This window comes from Furipterus horrens, unplaced genomic scaffold, assembly GCF_987537825.1.
Source record: "Furipterus horrens unplaced genomic scaffold, mFurHor1.1.pri manual_scaffold_4, whole genome shotgun sequence".
In the NCBI taxonomy this organism is placed as follows: Eukaryota; Metazoa; Chordata; class Mammalia; order Chiroptera; family Furipteridae; genus Furipterus; species Furipterus horrens.
In genome coordinates this window covers 7,134,792-7,151,204 of record NW_028327174.1, presented here as the reverse complement: position 1 = coordinate 7,151,204, position 16,413 = coordinate 7,134,792, and the positions used below count along the sequence as shown (strand labels likewise).

The 16,413-nt window shown below is 41.4% G+C and overlaps 1 protein-coding gene across 2 annotated transcripts; it reads right to left on the bottom strand.

Moving 5' to 3' along the window:
* DDX17 (DEAD-box helicase 17) lies at nucleotides 1-16,068 on the bottom strand. Of its 2 annotated transcripts, none has more exons than XM_090272426.1 (13): nucleotides 15,782-16,068; nucleotides 12,080-12,230; nucleotides 11,241-11,340; nucleotides 10,586-10,719; nucleotides 10,246-10,311; nucleotides 8,982-9,123; nucleotides 8,471-8,631; nucleotides 8,214-8,386; nucleotides 7,760-7,870; nucleotides 7,476-7,537; nucleotides 5,773-5,832; nucleotides 1,508-1,750; nucleotides 1-565 (listed from the first exon to the last, which is right to left on the bottom strand). In XM_090272426.1, the coding sequence occupies exons 1-13, from the start codon at nucleotides 15,829-15,831 to the stop codon at nucleotides 60-62; spliced, it is 1,959 nt and encodes a 652-aa protein (XP_090128552.1). In that variant the 5' UTR covers nucleotides 15,832-16,068; the 3' UTR covers nucleotides 1-59. The 2 variants fall into 2 exon arrangements, with proteins under 2 accessions (XP_090128552.1, XP_090128551.1); XM_090272425.1 differs by having other exon boundaries at nucleotides 1,514-1,750; nucleotides 15,782-15,899.
* Nucleotides 16,069-16,413: the final 345 nt, after the last annotated feature.

Sequence of the window (16,413 nt, the reverse complement as noted above, 5' to 3'; positions counted from 1 at the left end):
AAAGACAGCGTTCCTTTAAATGTAGCAAGTCTGCACAAGTCACTACCACTTGAGTGGTTTCATTTACGTGAAGGGGGAGGGGGAGGAGGAGGAGGGGGGTACTGGTAGGCAGTCTGCCCCATGTAACCTATCATATTGGTAGCTCCCGGAGGCTGTGCAAACTGTTGTGACATCAGTGGCTGTGGCTGCTGCCCAGACCGACCTATCCCACTAAACTGCTGGCTAGAGCTCTGTGAACTTCTCCCAGTTGAGGTGGCGCTACTAGCCCCGTACGTGCCAGCACCATATTCCTGGGCTGTATAGCCACTGGTGCCATAAGCAGCTGCACCATAGGTGCCTTGGCCATAGGTGTATTGGCCCGCCTGTGCTCCAAAGGCAGAATTTGGACTTCCATAGCCACTGCCGTTAGCATAACCGGCTCTATCGGTTTCACTGCGATCCCGATAGCTTGCAGAGTCTCTGCGGCCACCATCCTTGACTCCTCGAAGCCTCCGGTCACACTCATCCTGATACATCAGATTGGGATTGTTGGCTGAAGAAGTGGTCCGGTATCGAGAACGACCTCCTGATGAAGGATACAGTGATTTTTAATGCCAGACTTATGATCCAAACATAACCACATGTAAATGTTCTACTAGGTACAAAAGTATTCAACATTCTTTCTCACTCTTTAGCTAGCCCAGCCTCCCAATCAGTGCTTAAAAACATACTCAATAATTTGAATCTTTAATGGAACATATTCAAAAGAATGGTCAACATTAAGGATAGTCAACTTTCTACCCATTTACGACCTTTCTTTCCTTGAGGATTACGAAGAAACACAATCTTAAAAAACGTAGAACAGTGGCAAAAAGGTTATGTGATTTACCCGCCACAGGTTTAAAAAACGGACAAGCAGCTAAGGCTCAAACCACCATAAAGGAAGGGATCCTCTACTAGTGCACAGTGGCTGTCAAGTGGTCCTAACTGCATCAAAAACATCTCACAAGCTTTAGGAAAAAAAATTCAGGTTCCTAGCTGAAGTCTAAACCCACTTAAAAAAACAAAAAACAAACTGCATTTATAAAACTCTCATGTAATTCTGATGTAGAGATTAAACATGCAGTAAGTTGGGGGGGGGGGGTAGTACCAAAATGACAGTCAGGGGGTCTAGATCCTAGTGTATTCTCCAACTAACTTTAGATCCAACAGCTATGTCTGTTCTGCCACCATAAAACGGTGTTGAAGTAGGTATTAGAGTAATCATAATTCAGCTTAATTTTCAGCATGCACCATATACTTCAAAATACAAAGGTCAGTTTTATTTTATCCACAGAAATATACGGCAAAAGTAGGACACTCACATTTCTTACTCGGAAGATTTCATGGAAACTATTAAGCACTGTCCTTTGTTATTAAGTAACATACTTAGAGCCGTCACAGAATTAAAACAAGCAAGCAACCAAGCAAACAGGGCACAACGGTTACAGAAATACCTTGGCAGTACCTGGAGAACTCCAGGACTTACCCTTACCCCCTCCGCCGCCGCCTCCTCTGTGGTCCACCAGCTGCATGAGCTTGGGATTGATAGCCTGATTAGCTTCCTCCAGCACTCGGATCAGCTCTCGGGCCTGCTTGAGGTTCCCTGGGGTGAAGAAGGTGTAGGCAGTGCCCTTGTTGGTGCTGCGGGCTGTCCGGCCGATGCGGTGCACATAGTCCTCTGAGCTGTTCGGGTAGTCATAGTTGATCACAAACTTGACATCTTCCACATCTTCCAGGACGACGACGAGGCAGTGCGCAGGTTGACGCGGCAGGGAAAGAGAAGGTAAAGGGCATGCCAACAACAGGTGGAAGCACGAATGCGGGCGACAGCAAGAGGAGAGAAGGTGAAGTTAGTAACCGATCTGAACAGGAACAAAAAAAAAAAAAAAGAAAAAAAAAAAAAGAAAAAAGACTCATCCCAACAGAGTAAAAGAGGATTAATGATTCTTGGGACATGCATAGAACTGGCAACTTCGTCAGCTATAAAATCCTAAGGGGATCCCACTCAACCATCCAAACTCCTGCCTCTTCTGTGTTTTAAACCAATATAGTGACAGGAGTTACACTGAGTTCCAGCTCTACCCTTGCCAAAACTGGAATGGAGAAGAAAGCGGTACCACCATTAAGTTACAAGGCCAAATCACTTCTACTCTGTTGGGAGAAGCCTGGCAAAATCTACCAGAAATATAACAAACTTACCTTTAAACCAGTCACAGAGCAAAATGAAAAAAAGAAACTTCACATACTTTTATTACTACATTTTAAGGAGACTTAAAGGATTTAATTTTTTTGCTTATTTTAAAAAACCAACCAGAGCCCAAGTACACACCTAGTTTTCTTTGCAGAAACATCCAAATTCTTTCCCCTTTCCATTACAAGAGCACATTACACTAAAATTTCACTGTACTACCAAACCAAGCCCAGCTCTGCCAAATGAAGATTTTTGCTCAACTCAAGGTTATTTTAACTCAGTTACTTGCTTCAATTATCAAAGATTGTCTATGTAACCTGGGAAATTAAAATAGCCAAAGAGCGTGTGAAAAACCATGAAACCTTGAGACACAAGTTTAATGTTCTGTCCACTGCTGGGAATTGAGCTGAATAACCTCCTAATGCTTAAAGTATGTAAATGTTAGTGTAATGCTTTCAGCTAAATGTATCTTTTAACCTAAACAAACAAATTTAAGAATATAACAAAGAATCCTAATGTTTTGTGGAAAAAAATCTGCATTTTACAAAGAATATTCAGAAAATATCCTAGATAAAACACAGATTTTTATTGATATAAATAATTAAAAAACATTCTCTGTTTGTTACCAGACCGATGCACACTCCCTCCTCCTTTGGGAAACCGCTGCAGCCGATCCCGTCTCTTTGCCTTTTATTTTTGGCGGCCTCCTTTCGAAAACTCCGCCTTCTGACACGGGACCACTGGAGCGCGGGGAGCATGCATCAAGGGTCCGTGGCAGTGAGAAGTCCCCACACACGCTCGCTCTGTGAACTGGCTTAGATGCTTCTCTGTAGCCCCATTTGGTTGCCAAGCGCCGGAGAACCTGGGTTCGGGTAAAAATTTCAGGTCCTCCAACGCCTCCCCCAAGGATAATTGGGGTGATTGTAGAAAAAAATAATTAATAAAAAAATGTAAGTTATATCCAAAGGGTCAGACTGCATCTATTGCCCAGACTGGATTAATTTCAGGGGGAAAGGGGTGATGATTAAAAAAAAATTCAGCTATTGTTAAAGGGTCTGTGAAGAAAGGGGGCATTATGTCTGTTTCTTATTACAATAAAGGCTCCTCAGTCTTTACTGACCCCTAAAGTCCTGAAATCACACCAGAAAGACGAGAAGGCAGTCATCACAGGGGGCAGCGTGAGTCTCCGGCTAGGGTCGTTGATGCAATAAAGGAAAAATAAAAATTTACAGGGCCAGGAAGGATGTGAGGTGGGGGCATGGGAAATTATGCTCCATGATCACATCTTCAGATAGGATAATCCTCCTTAGTCAATCCCACTGTGGATGACCACGGGCAGGAGAACAAGCTGAATTACTGGTACTGAATGCCCAGACGTGCTTTCCAAGAAAACACGGGGGACTGAAGTCAACAGTTCAGATACTAATACTTGGCAGTATTTCGGAAGGGGTTCAGTAGGGGGCAGACATGGTGCAAGTTCTTCATACTAGAAAGGTGTCCTGTGTGTGCACACAGAGCTGGCTGAGGACACGTAAGAGCAAGCGCAGAATTTGATTTTCTCCAGTCAAGCCTGCCCTGATGTTATTTGTGCACGGCCACAATATTATCTTGCTGCCTTTAGAGAAGATTCTGTAGCAGGGTGAGAAATTGAGACGTTAATGTTTTGGCCAGCTGCCTAGGGTAACAACTTTTTGTCTGACAAGCCCTGTAACATGGCCTGAATCTCCACTCACTAACTGGGAGGGACAGACTAGCCAATGGGCTCATCTAGAGCTGCTTCGGGCCAATGTAGATTTGCCTCGGCCATGTACTGAGTGATCTGCAGCTGATATCAAAGCTTCTGTTAAAAAACAAAACAAAATAAATTCAATACTTTTAGCTTAACACTGTGTAGTTCAAACAAAAAAAAAAAAAGGAAAAATCAAAAATATCCAAGTGGAAAGGGAATAATAAATAGTGGTTTCCTGAGGATGACTATTATAACATTACGGGAATCAAAGAACTTACCTGAAGGGATCATTTAAGAGGCCATCGCTCGACAGGAAGTGAAAAAAGGCCTGGTGACTCAGCTGAAAATCGCACCCCTGTCTATGAGGTAGAAGCCTTCACTTTCCAGGATCTTGTAGGACCTTGGTCAGCATTCTGCCATTTTGGTGGGTTTTCCCCCTCCTTTTGATTTTTACAAGGCAGCAAACAAAGGGGCCCAAAACAAGCACTGATGCTGAGTAACAAGAAACAGACTCGGGTCTTCCCTTTCCCCTCACTTGGATGAGTGGGGGTGGGATGAAGAGTCTTAAGTTATTCTAATGGTAGCCAATTGATTTGGTTTAGAAATGCAGGGGGATGTGGAACAAGTATTTTTAATTGTCTAGGCAAGATGCACAAAGAAGCTACCAGCACATAGCAAGCCTGTTTAAAAACCACCATCACTGAAAGCTTTCATGTAAATTGCTTTCAGGCCTCAGCCTCTTCTCCCAACAGGCCCAGGTTCTAACTGCACAGATCCAGACATGACCTCAGAGGGCAGAGACAATTTTCAGTCATGGCTGCAGGTCACCACCTCTGAAGGAGGGAATGATGAGTGCAATGGATAAAGTCTTTATGACTTTTGTATTCCATTTTGAGTAGCTATTCTCTTTATGTTAAATATTATAAAGGAATATGGTACTTTTCACCTCACTGGGCAAAAAATTAAATACCTGTCAATAATTTAAAGATATTTTTGTGACAGAAATAATCTCATCTTTTTTTAATATAAAAGTTTTGAGTTACCTGTTTAAGCTCAGAATAGGTTAAAGTACCATGAAATCTTTGTATAACTTAAAGTCAAAATCTCAAAAAAAACACTAGCCTCAAATTAAGTTCAATTTTTAAATTGGAAGACAGCATTTCACCGATGAGTATGGGTCAGAGGGGATGACTGAATACCCATGATTATTTTACTTCAGTAAATAGTTGGGCAATGCAGATTTAATTGCCAAATGATATAGTGTCTATAGATTTATTACATCTCAAGAATATACTGTGTTAGCATTCATAGAACTGGCCCTCCATATATACCTAGCATATAGACTGGTATAAAAAAAAAAAAAAAAAGAACTGAAAAAAACAAACAAAAAAAACCACCCCACAAAACAAAAAACAAACAAAAAAACACAAAACAAAAACCCAGCTTCTAACAGCTAGATTCCATCAGGCTCATTCTCTCCAGCCAGGTAACAGAATAAAACCAGGAGGAAGCTGAGCTGTTCAGCTTGACCGTTTCCGCCCCCTCTAACTGTTACAATAGTCATGCCTAGGCCTTGCTGCAGACCAAAGCCTGTTTGTTAGGAGCAGGAAGAGACTTTGAAAATAAAAGGAAAAAACAAACAAAAAAAAATTTCAAGGTTAAAAAAAATTGTGGAAGGTAAAAAAATAAAAATAAAAAAGAGAACTTTGTACTCTTCCCTTTAAAATATTTATCTAAACACATGTATATACAACGCTAATTTGAAATGACAAACAAATCTTTGAACCAAAAGATACATATACCATTGACAGAGACACCTATCTATACAAACCTAGCCCACGGGAGGCTACATCTGTGGCAATGAGGATGGGAGCCTTTCCAGAACGGAACTCTGCAAAAAAGAACGATACTATGAAAACCAACCCATACACTCAAGGCTAAGTGTTATACCTTAAAAAATATGACTGAATACACATTCCTAGCTATATATAACCTTTACCACACCACAGTATAATTTTAAGTAATGGCAGCAGAACATGCTGAGGTCTTTTAAAGGTAAATAGTAATTCTTCTGAAAATCTTCATTACATTCTCTTTTAGCAGAAGCGCAATAGACATAAAGTTACCTCTAATAACGAAACACCATTAAAATGGCACAACCATTTGTAACAAAATTACATAAGTTAGAATTGCCCCTCTTAAATTATGACACCAAAGTTATCTGCCAAATAAAACAAAATCAAGTTGGAGTGGCAAGGGGTGTAAGTTTACAATATGTGGAACAAAGGAGAAACCATAGTTTCTCCTGTAAAATAATAATAAAAAATAAAATACTGGTCTCTGCCGCCCAGTTCTTGAAACAGAACTTCTAAAACCCTTGTAAATAGGGAGGAGAATCTTTTATTCTGATATGTAGTCTTTGACCCAGGTTCCTCACAGGGTTCTTAAATCCCTTGGATTTCCTGGGTGACAGAAGTGTATTTTGCTCTGATGAGGCAAAACTTTGGGCTCTTGGATGGTGGCTGGTCACTAACTAACTAACTAAATAATTCAAGTCAGGATTAGAAGATTGGAACTTTCAGCCCCACCACCCCACTTCCTCAGAGATGGGAACGGGAGCTGGAGACCAATCATGCCTACATAATAATAATCCCAAAACTACAAGGTTTGTTTGAGAAGCTTCTGGGCTAGTGAGCGTATCTATAGCCCTAGCTGATAGGGCTCAGTGGACTGAGCGCCGGCCTGCAAACCAAAAGGCCGCCAGTTCGATTTCCAGTCAGGGCACATGCCTGGGTTACAGGCCAGGTCCAGTTTGGGGCGTGCAAGAGGCAACTGATAGATATATCTCTTGCACATTCATGTTTCTCTCTCTTTTTCTCCCCCTTTCCCTTCTAAAAGAAAGGGGAAAAAAAAAAAAAAAAAAAAAAAACAAGAACTTATTACAAAAAGGAAGCAATGATTTTCAACCTTTCCCATCTCATGGCACACATAAACTACACACCAAAAAATTATTTTTTGCCTGACCAAAGGAAAAAAAAAAAAAAAAGCTTAATTTTGATTCATTCACACCAGACGGCTATTGTTGTGTTGGCTGTTGTCATTTTTTGGGGACAATTTAAGGAAAAGACGCCAGTGCCCCTCAGCTAACATGTTTTAAAAATTCTTGTGGCGTAACAGTTGGAAATTGCTGAAAGGGTGGCATTAAGTTATGAAAAAGTGTGAAAAGTCAGCATTACTGATGTTAAGGGACAGCGGAGACATGCCCAAAATAACCCTGAACTAAGCAAACTCCAGCTTGCAGGTCAGATCTGGCATAATGCCTATTTTTGCAAAAAAGTCTTGTTGGAACACAGCCAGGCCGTTTCTTTACATATTATCCGTGACCGTTTTTGTGCCACAACAGGAGGATTAAACAGCTGCGGCACAAACCATCACGGAGTCTGCAAAGCCGGAGATATTTACTGCCTGGTCCACTTACATAAAGCCTATCAGTCCCTGAAATAGAGTACGGACAATGCTTAGTTCTGAACTCACCATTAAGCACCCAATCTCTTTCTGGTTGACTCTTGTCTCCATGGATACACATAGCTGGCCAACTGTCAGAAAAAAAGTGAACAGTATTTTAGAAAACTAAGCTTTAAAAAAAAGTGCAACTATATGGAACTGTGAAGGTTACAGACTACACAAATAGATGACTGTCCACTTAAAAGAGCAAAGGCATTAATCACACTATCACACAGCATTCACAATACCCCTTCAGAAATTCCTAATGACCTACAAAACCCGATGCTCATCAATTACATCGGTGCTGCACTCACCCATCTCTGCGCATCCTGCGAGTGAGGTCATCACAGCGTCTCTTTGTCTCTACAAATATAATTGTCTTATTTTCCTTTTCAGCCATTATTTCCTCCATGAGTTGAATCAACCTAAAAACAAGACCAACAGCAATGGTCATTCAGGAGACCTCTGTATACATTATATAGAAGTTAGGTCAGCTCTGTTAGCCCCCAAAGCCACAGCATTTTCTTTTCACATTATTTTCTATATAGCTGATAGTGATCAGAGCTGGGATTCAAACCCAAGGATAAAGAATTCTTTGCCTTTAACCACAATTTACTGATAAATTGATATAAAGATGAATTGTTGAAAGCCAGCAACAATTCTAATGTTTTCAGACCTCAAAAAAATTAATTTCTCGAATGTTTTAACTTTGGAGGATTATTAAGGAAAGGTTTATCGGCATTATCAAAACAGTGAAATCACACATACTTGTGGTCTTTTTCACTTTCCATGCAGACATCCACAATCTGGAGTATGTTGTGGTTGGCACTCAACTCCAGATTGCCTACATTGATCTGGGTATAGTCATGAAGGAAGTCCTCTGCAAGCTGTCTCACTTCTTTTGGCCAGGTTGCACTCCACATCAATGTCTGTCTATCAGGCTGTAAAGAGAGGAAAGGCTTTCTTTCAGGCTAATGGAAATGCGACAGGCAAAGGGCATAGAGCATGTTACCAGCTTTACACACCCTGATTTGGTCAACAATTTTACGAATCTGGGGTTCAAAACCCATATCAAGCATTCTGTCAGCCTCATCCAGTACAAGGTAAGTACATCGGCGAAGATTTGTCTTTCCTGACTCCAGGAAATCTATCAGGCGTCCAGGAGTAGCTATACAGATCTCAACACCTGTAAAACAAAACCAAAAAATCTAGCAACTACGAATCTTTATACACTGCCCAAGCCTCAGCTCTGGCGGTTGTACTCAATGCTGCACAGAACTAGCCACATTCTAACAGAGTAGTTGGAAAAGCATGATATAAGGAGAACTTAGTCATAACCATCCCATTTTCACAAAGTATAAGTCTCTATAGTCATATTAAACTTTCCCAAAATAGTACTTTAACTGTAGCTGATTTTTAAATTGCTGAAATACTGAATCTTTTCCCCTCAAGAACCTATTATTTTCCTCAATTTCATTCATAGAAAGTGGCAAAATGAGATAAATTAATAATTCTTATATGCTTATTTTTAATTACCTCGCTCCAAGTCTCGAATCTGGGGACCTTTAGGAGCACCTCCATAAATGCAAGTACTCTTCAATCTTGAACATTTGCCATAGTCATCAGCCACCTGCTGTACCTGCTGGGCAAGCTCTCTGGTAGGAGCTAGAACTAGACACTGAAACAAACACACAAACAGTTAAGACATATTCCAAGTTTTAAAAAAAGTACAAAAGATCCTCTAATTCTTTTTCTACTAATTTGGTACTTTCAATGTATGGCTAGGAGGTTGGGAAGGCAGAAGTTAAAAAAACAGTGCGCTGCAGTGTAGCAAAAAAAAAAAAAAAAAAAAAAAAAAAAAAGGCACACCCCTCCCTGCAAGAATATTTAGTACTTGAAATTATAGTTTACTTGACACATGATTCATTACTGTTTATGAATGCTATTTAAGTAGACTTACAGATTGTATTACCTAGTTTTAACTAAAGAACTCTCACAAAATGAACAAGTGGCTTTAAAATATTTCTGCAACAAAACCATGGATAAAGTATTAGTAAGAAATAGATGAATAAGAAAATAGTTGAGCTGATACTTTTCTGACTTCTAGTTTAAGCTCTCAGCCATGCAATCTGATTAGCTGGCCAAAATGATACAGTTAGCACACTCTGAAATTAGTATCATATACTATTAACAATAAATCTTGCTCTGTGAACTATCTATTAAATACTAGCTAATGATAATAAAGCTAACTCAGCCGCATGCAAATATGTTACACATTACATAATGCAAAGTAACACAGCGTTTCTTTTTGTGAAGAGACATACTGTAATAAGGTACATATTTATTACTACAGCAAGCGCAAGCTTAATTTTTTTAAAACAATGCACGCCCTGGCTGTGTGGCTCAGTGGACTGAGTGCTGGCCTGCAAACGCAAAGGTCACTGGTTCGATTCTTAGTCAGGGCACTTGAGTTACAGGCCAGGTCCTTACTTCATACCTCTTTTGTATCCCTCAAAGAATCACTCACCAATAAGACCTGCACTTGAATTAACGCATACTGATTAAGAGTAATAGTGATTCAAATTTAAGGTCGGTTATTTAATAGCTGTATGTCCTTGGGCTAGTTATTTAACTGCACTGGCTAAACTTTTATCAGTAAGATGGGGATAATATCACTTCCAGATTACAGAGGATAAAGCTGACAATGAAATCTAAAAAAGTAAGTAAAGTACAGTGCACAAAACACAATAATTAAGTTGCAGTTATTCTTAGAATTACAAGCAAACTGAAACACACTTACAATTGGACCGTCTCCCCTTTCCAAGTATGGCTGGTGATTAATATGAACAATTGCAGGTAGCAAATACTGGGGGCAAAAAAGAATGACAGTCTTACAAGAAAATCAAGCCATTATCTTAACTGCAATTGATAATGCCTAACTGGAAGAGTGAAAACAGTACTTACAACTATGACAAACATGTGCAGCTATAAATTTAAACACGAAATGCATCCACCTATTTCACACAGCTACACTATATGAACTATAATGTTACAAAGAATTCAGAAATACCTATATGGGAAAATTAGAAGAGCAAAACAAGTCACCACAATGTTAAAAATCTTCCCACGCTGGTACATACCGCTAGCGTCTTCCCAGAACCGGTCTGGGCAATGCCCACCATATCCCGGCCACTAAGAGCCAATGGAAATCCCTGGCACTGGATTGGAGTTGGTTCTGTGAAGTGCTGATCCATCAACACATCCATTACATATTCTGTAAGAGGACAATGTTACTGCTTTTAAGTAAAACTAAGAACATAGCTAAAAGATTTAAAACTCTTGTGACGTTTTTGGCAATATCTACCCAGCTTTACTTCCCCCCACAAAAAGTGTAGGTTATTTCTGTTCAGTCGCTAAATCTCTGGCCCGCTGGCCACGAGCTCTCGGAGGGCTGCTATCACAGACATTTACCCTTGTCCTCAAACACTTGAAACGCACTGCCCTCAAGCACCTCACAGGGCACTGGCACATGGTAAGTCACTTGTCCTTCGACAAATCCAAATTATATCCAGCTAGAAAGCAATTCTGTTCTGCTGGTGTTTAAAGGTTAGAGGCAAAACCCCTAGGGGAAGATGACCTCCAAAAAATTAATAAAAATCTAAATCAATAAACAGATGACCATAAAAAAATCTCTTATGCAACTACATATTTACTTCTAGCCTTGAGTAGGTTTTTATTACCCATATTTGCCATTCAACCCAAACGAACAATTAGGATCCTGGTGAGAACACTTACGTGGGAAGTTAGCGTGATGGAAGGCAAACACAGGCTTAGGACAAACATCTCCCCCTCTCACTGTAATCTCCTTCTTTCGGCGCAGTTCCTCAACCTCATACTATGGAAGAAAATGAAGCAACATCAATCAGTAAAGAAGTTATTTTAAACATGTCAAAGTTCATGCAGCAATCCAGCTAAACAATTACCCAATTCAAAATTAAAAGGGAAAACATGTGTGAGGAGCCTCCCAACTTTGTGAGTCAATAAAAGATGTGATCCGAGTCCCGCTTCCCACACGGGAAAGCAGATGCCCAGAAATGGGAAGTGACTTGCTGGAGCTCAGACATAGGAAGGGGGAAAAAAATGTAGACCTTGAGACCATGCGCTCTTTCCACTACCCTTTTTTTCTAAACAAATAACCACAATGGGTAGAGTCCAAAACAATCACAATGACGTTCAAAAAACTGGAGTACATAATACCAATATTTTAAGTTTTACTTCACAGGTGAAAAGACATGACCTCTTAATACAGCTAAAACCATGTATGACAGATTGGTTAGAAGCATAACAAATAAGAACAAGCAATCTTTAGATACATATTTAAACTACTCTTTTGAGTACCAGCAGTTTTTGTTTTGATTTTTTTAAATTTATTTTTAAATTGTCGCTCTATTACAGTTGTCCCATTTTTCGCCATAGTAGCAGTTTTAGTAAGATCTGAGGAAAGCACCACTGCACTAAAATAAAATACGTAACCGCAATAACAGAGTATGTATAAACTCTGGCTACTATGTCTGCTTGGTTCATTAGTGTGCATAAAAAAAGGTAAGCACCCCGCCCCCCCCGCCCGAACTCACTGGAGTCAGCCTTGCCACTTCTGGATGTTCCACGTAAAAGTTCTTCTCAAACTTGGGGAGCTCACTCAAATCCCACTTCTTTTTACGTAAACGCTCCCCAGGATTACCAAATTTCTTCGGGGTAAGGCCACCACCACCTCTTGCTCCAAATCTATAAATATCAAAAATTTTAGTTATTTTTTTAAAAGAAACATACCTTAAGGTGACATAAAAAACGCACAGAAGATGTGATTCTTAGGACACTGCCAGCCCTCTCCAGAGTATTTCTCTTATTTGAAGGTATGGAGAAGTTCACACAACTCCCTTTACTATCCAGCATTATTAAGGATATGGTTACAATAGGTGAAAAAACGTTCTTATAGTTAAGAGAAATATATCATGAAAATCACAACCAGATTCAGGAATCTAAAAAAAACTTGAATTTTAATTCTGCCACTTACAATATGACTCTGGGCAAATTATTTAACTTTTCTGTCCCTTGGTTTCTTAAGCAAAGTAGAAATACTACTACTATTTATTTCAGAAGTTGCTGTAAAGATGAAATGAGTATGTAAGAAGTGCTTAAAACAGGATCTGGTATAGTAAGCTCTCAGTACAAGTTAGCATTCAACAATAGTTACTGGGCATCAACTACGTAAGGGCTATTGTTTTAAGTGGTCAAAGCACTAAAGTGAATAAAACAGAAGCCTCTACTACTGTGGAATATTCAGACACGTAGGTAAGGGAGATTAGTTTAAGCTTAAATTAAAGGCAAGACTGCAACAGATTTTAGAAAAATACACTTATAGCAAGTTGTCCCAGAACTAGCACAGCTTTAGACCCCTTATCCTTCACTGTACAGTGAAAAGCAATCCCTGTCTGCTAATGTGCTTGAAAAACAAAAAAGAACCCTCTAGGACTCCTATTTTAAAAAAACCACCACCAGGTAGGCTGGTCTTCACCTGTAGTTTATGCTAACGAATAGCCAGAACAAAGATTTATGATCTTTCCATCCTTTTCGTCCCCACCTTTATTTTGTATCTCTTCTGTTCCCAAGCAAGCAGTACTATTAACTATAAATTTACCCCGAAAACACTTGAGGTTTTACAAATTCAATTATTTAAAACCATTTTTCCTTTAACTTTCACAACAGACTAGTTCAATTGGCATACAAATATGGTCACTAGCAGAATCTGAAACATTCTACTTTTCCTAGAAGAATCCTAACACTAAGATGGTCTATAGCATGTTTTCAATCCCATTTTCTTACTCCTGAGAACACTTCTGAATTTAATTTCCCTCTTCCATTCCAACCCACTCATCACACCATCTTGCAGATGGTTCCACTTTATAATTGACAGGCTGCAGTTGTACTATTTTAAAGGGCCTCAATTTCCTGGATTTCAAACCATTCTTTTTTTTTTTTTTTTCCCCAACTCTCAAACCATTCTTAAAACTCTGGCTTAAAGACTTAGCTAATTACTTCTCTAAATACAAACATACAAACACTGATGGCAGGAAATTTTCTTGGGACCACTGGGTACCTACATCCCATAGGCAGAACTGAGTCAATTTCATTTATAACACATTGCCGAACTGGTAAGAGAAATCAGGAACTAAAACAGGAGTTTAGATAATAGAAAAGCCTAGTCTCAAGGCAGTCTTGCAAAGAAAGTAAAAATGAGCAAAGACCAATTTTTTGTATCAGTCATTTATATAAATTTATGTGTTTCCTAGGTGTCACACTTCAATGCTGCTGCTGCATTCCAATGCTACCCTTTTTAAAAAATTACTTAATAATTTTAGAGAGGGAGGCCAAGGAGGCAGAGAGAAAAACACTGATTTGTTCCATTTATTGTATTCATTGGTTGATTCTTATACGTGCTCTGACCCATACTGAAGCCCGCAACCTTGGCAACTGGGAGAACGCTCTAACCAACTGAGCTACTGAGCCACGGCTTCAAAATAAGGTTCCTTTTAAGGCCCACGAAAAAGTAGCCCTTACTTTCTTTTTTGAGGGAAAAAAGTTTTTCCTTTCTCCGTAACGCCTCGGCTAATTATCCAAGACATAGCCTACGCTAATGATAGAATTTGAAACACGGGGTTCTTTATAAACATGTTGTCTTCCTCCTTTGTAATTAAGGCTGATTTAAATATGTAGGAGAGCTTTTTGCTCTTGCAGAATTTTTTTAGAACATTCATACCATCCTTTAAAGATGCGCGGATCCCAATTACCCTGGAATAAATACTATGCTGCTCACTAAATGCTTCACATGCATTATCCCACCACCACGTGTTTCACTGTTGTATTCTCCTGTACGAACACCCACAACTCACTCGGCGGCCGTTTCCAGTACCGCCGTGGGTGATGCTACCTGGTATAAAACACCTCTGTCCGTGGTAATGGAAGCATGTGTACGAGGATTTCTCTAGTCCTTAAGAGTTCAGGGTACAAAGCTTACCAGAGAAATTACTGGACAATTTTCAACTTTAATAACTAATGTTAAGTTTTTTCCTAAGCGGTTGGACTGAAATCCACTTCTAAATTTAGCAACAGTGTGAACCACCAAGCACACGGTCCACTTCTAACCCTGTCCAAACTTAACACTAAGACAAAATATTTCCCTCCCTATCAAGGTGTAAATCAGAAAAACCCTTTTTCATTTTACCAATTAAGTGATAATTGAGGTGCTTGTGACTAGCATATCTGATGGTGTATCTGAACCACAAAAGGCAACTTTGGAGAAAACGGTAACAGAACACTGACTCCAGAGAGACAATTACATGAAGTATCTCAATTCCTAAGAACAATGCAAAGTGAAGGTAGCTTTTATTACAAAGAAAGAAACAGAAATCAGAATGGATCTTTGAGCAAACTCTTCTGTTTAGCCGACAACACAATTTTAATTTCAGCACCTGGGAGGTCTTTCGTTTTTGTTAACTTCCAACTCTGTAACCGTGGCGTTACTACACCGAAAACCTTCTAGCTAGGCGGAGAAATTAATGCTCCAGTCCAGTTATAGAAAATAAGACCGAAACACGGGAGGGTGGGGAACCCTACGATGACCAAACAAACAAACAAACAAAAACCCTCCCTCCCCAAACACGGCCATTTAGATGGCCATTCCATAGCTTTGTATTCCACTGTGCGTCCTCCCGATTATTTAAATACAACTAACGGTGATTTGAAAAAACATTTTTAGAACTAGAAAAAAAGCTTTCGGCCTCCAGTTTCCAGCGAGGTTTCCAGTTCCGTTAACAGTGATCTCTGGCGACCGACACCACACGGGAAGCCATTTCGCGTTAAGATTTTCCTAGGCTGAGCTTCGAGATCTCATTCTGTTCTCCACAAGAACATCCGTGTTTCACGCCGAGGCCCGGAGCGATCAAATGATTCGCCCGAATCGGCCGGGCTCGAAAGCCGGGAAGCGAGGCAAGGCCCGGGCGGCGCCACGACCGCCGTCCGCAAGGAGCTGGGGCGCCGCCAAGCTACCACCCCCTCGCCAGGCCGGCAGTGACCCCGGGGCCCAGGCCCACCCAGGGGCCCGTCCACTACACCGCTAATACGCCCCGCGTCGCCTCGCTTCACGGAGGCGGGAGCGTCGCTCTCAGGCCTGCGGTCCGCTCCAAGGCTCCCGCTAGACCGAGGCTGCCGTCTCCTGAGGAAACCGTCTCCCCTCCCCCCACGCGCACCCAAGGCCTTTCATCTCCTCCCTCCCTTACCCTCCACGGTCACGATCCCGGTCCCGGTCCCCAAAGCCGCCTCCGCGCATGGTCCCAAATGGATAGAGATCTGGGAGCGGGGCACGGATGGCCGGGCTCGGGAGGGCCTGCGGCTCCGGTCTGGTGACGACCGATGGCGGCGGCGCCTCCGCTGTTGGGGCGGCGGCAGGCGCGGCGCTCTCTCGCTCCGACGCGCTGTCTCCCGTCGCAGACGCCACCGTCGCCGCCTCTCTCGTCGGAGACGGGAGCAAAACACAGAGAATCGGGGTTATAAAATCAGTGGGTCGGTTTGGCTACGCTCAAACCCGGCAGTGCCGCGGTTTAGGCGTCTCCTTCCTTCCCAGCGACTGCACAAAATGGCGGCCGGCACTGAGACTGCTCCAACTTAACGCTACGTACGTCTGAGACGATACGTAAACGGCGGGCCGAAAGAGCCTCGAGGCTTCGCGGAGCACCGCGGGTATTCTCGGAAGCATTTTACGTCAGTTGCGAATGTGGACGCGCTTGGCGGTCGGTAGAAGAGAAACAAAGTACGGAGCGCGCGTAGAGGTCTCGCGCCACCTACACTAGCAGGAGCGGTGGGGGTGGGGGAAGAGGCCCCGGTGCGACGTAACATTCTTTGCGTCGTTAGC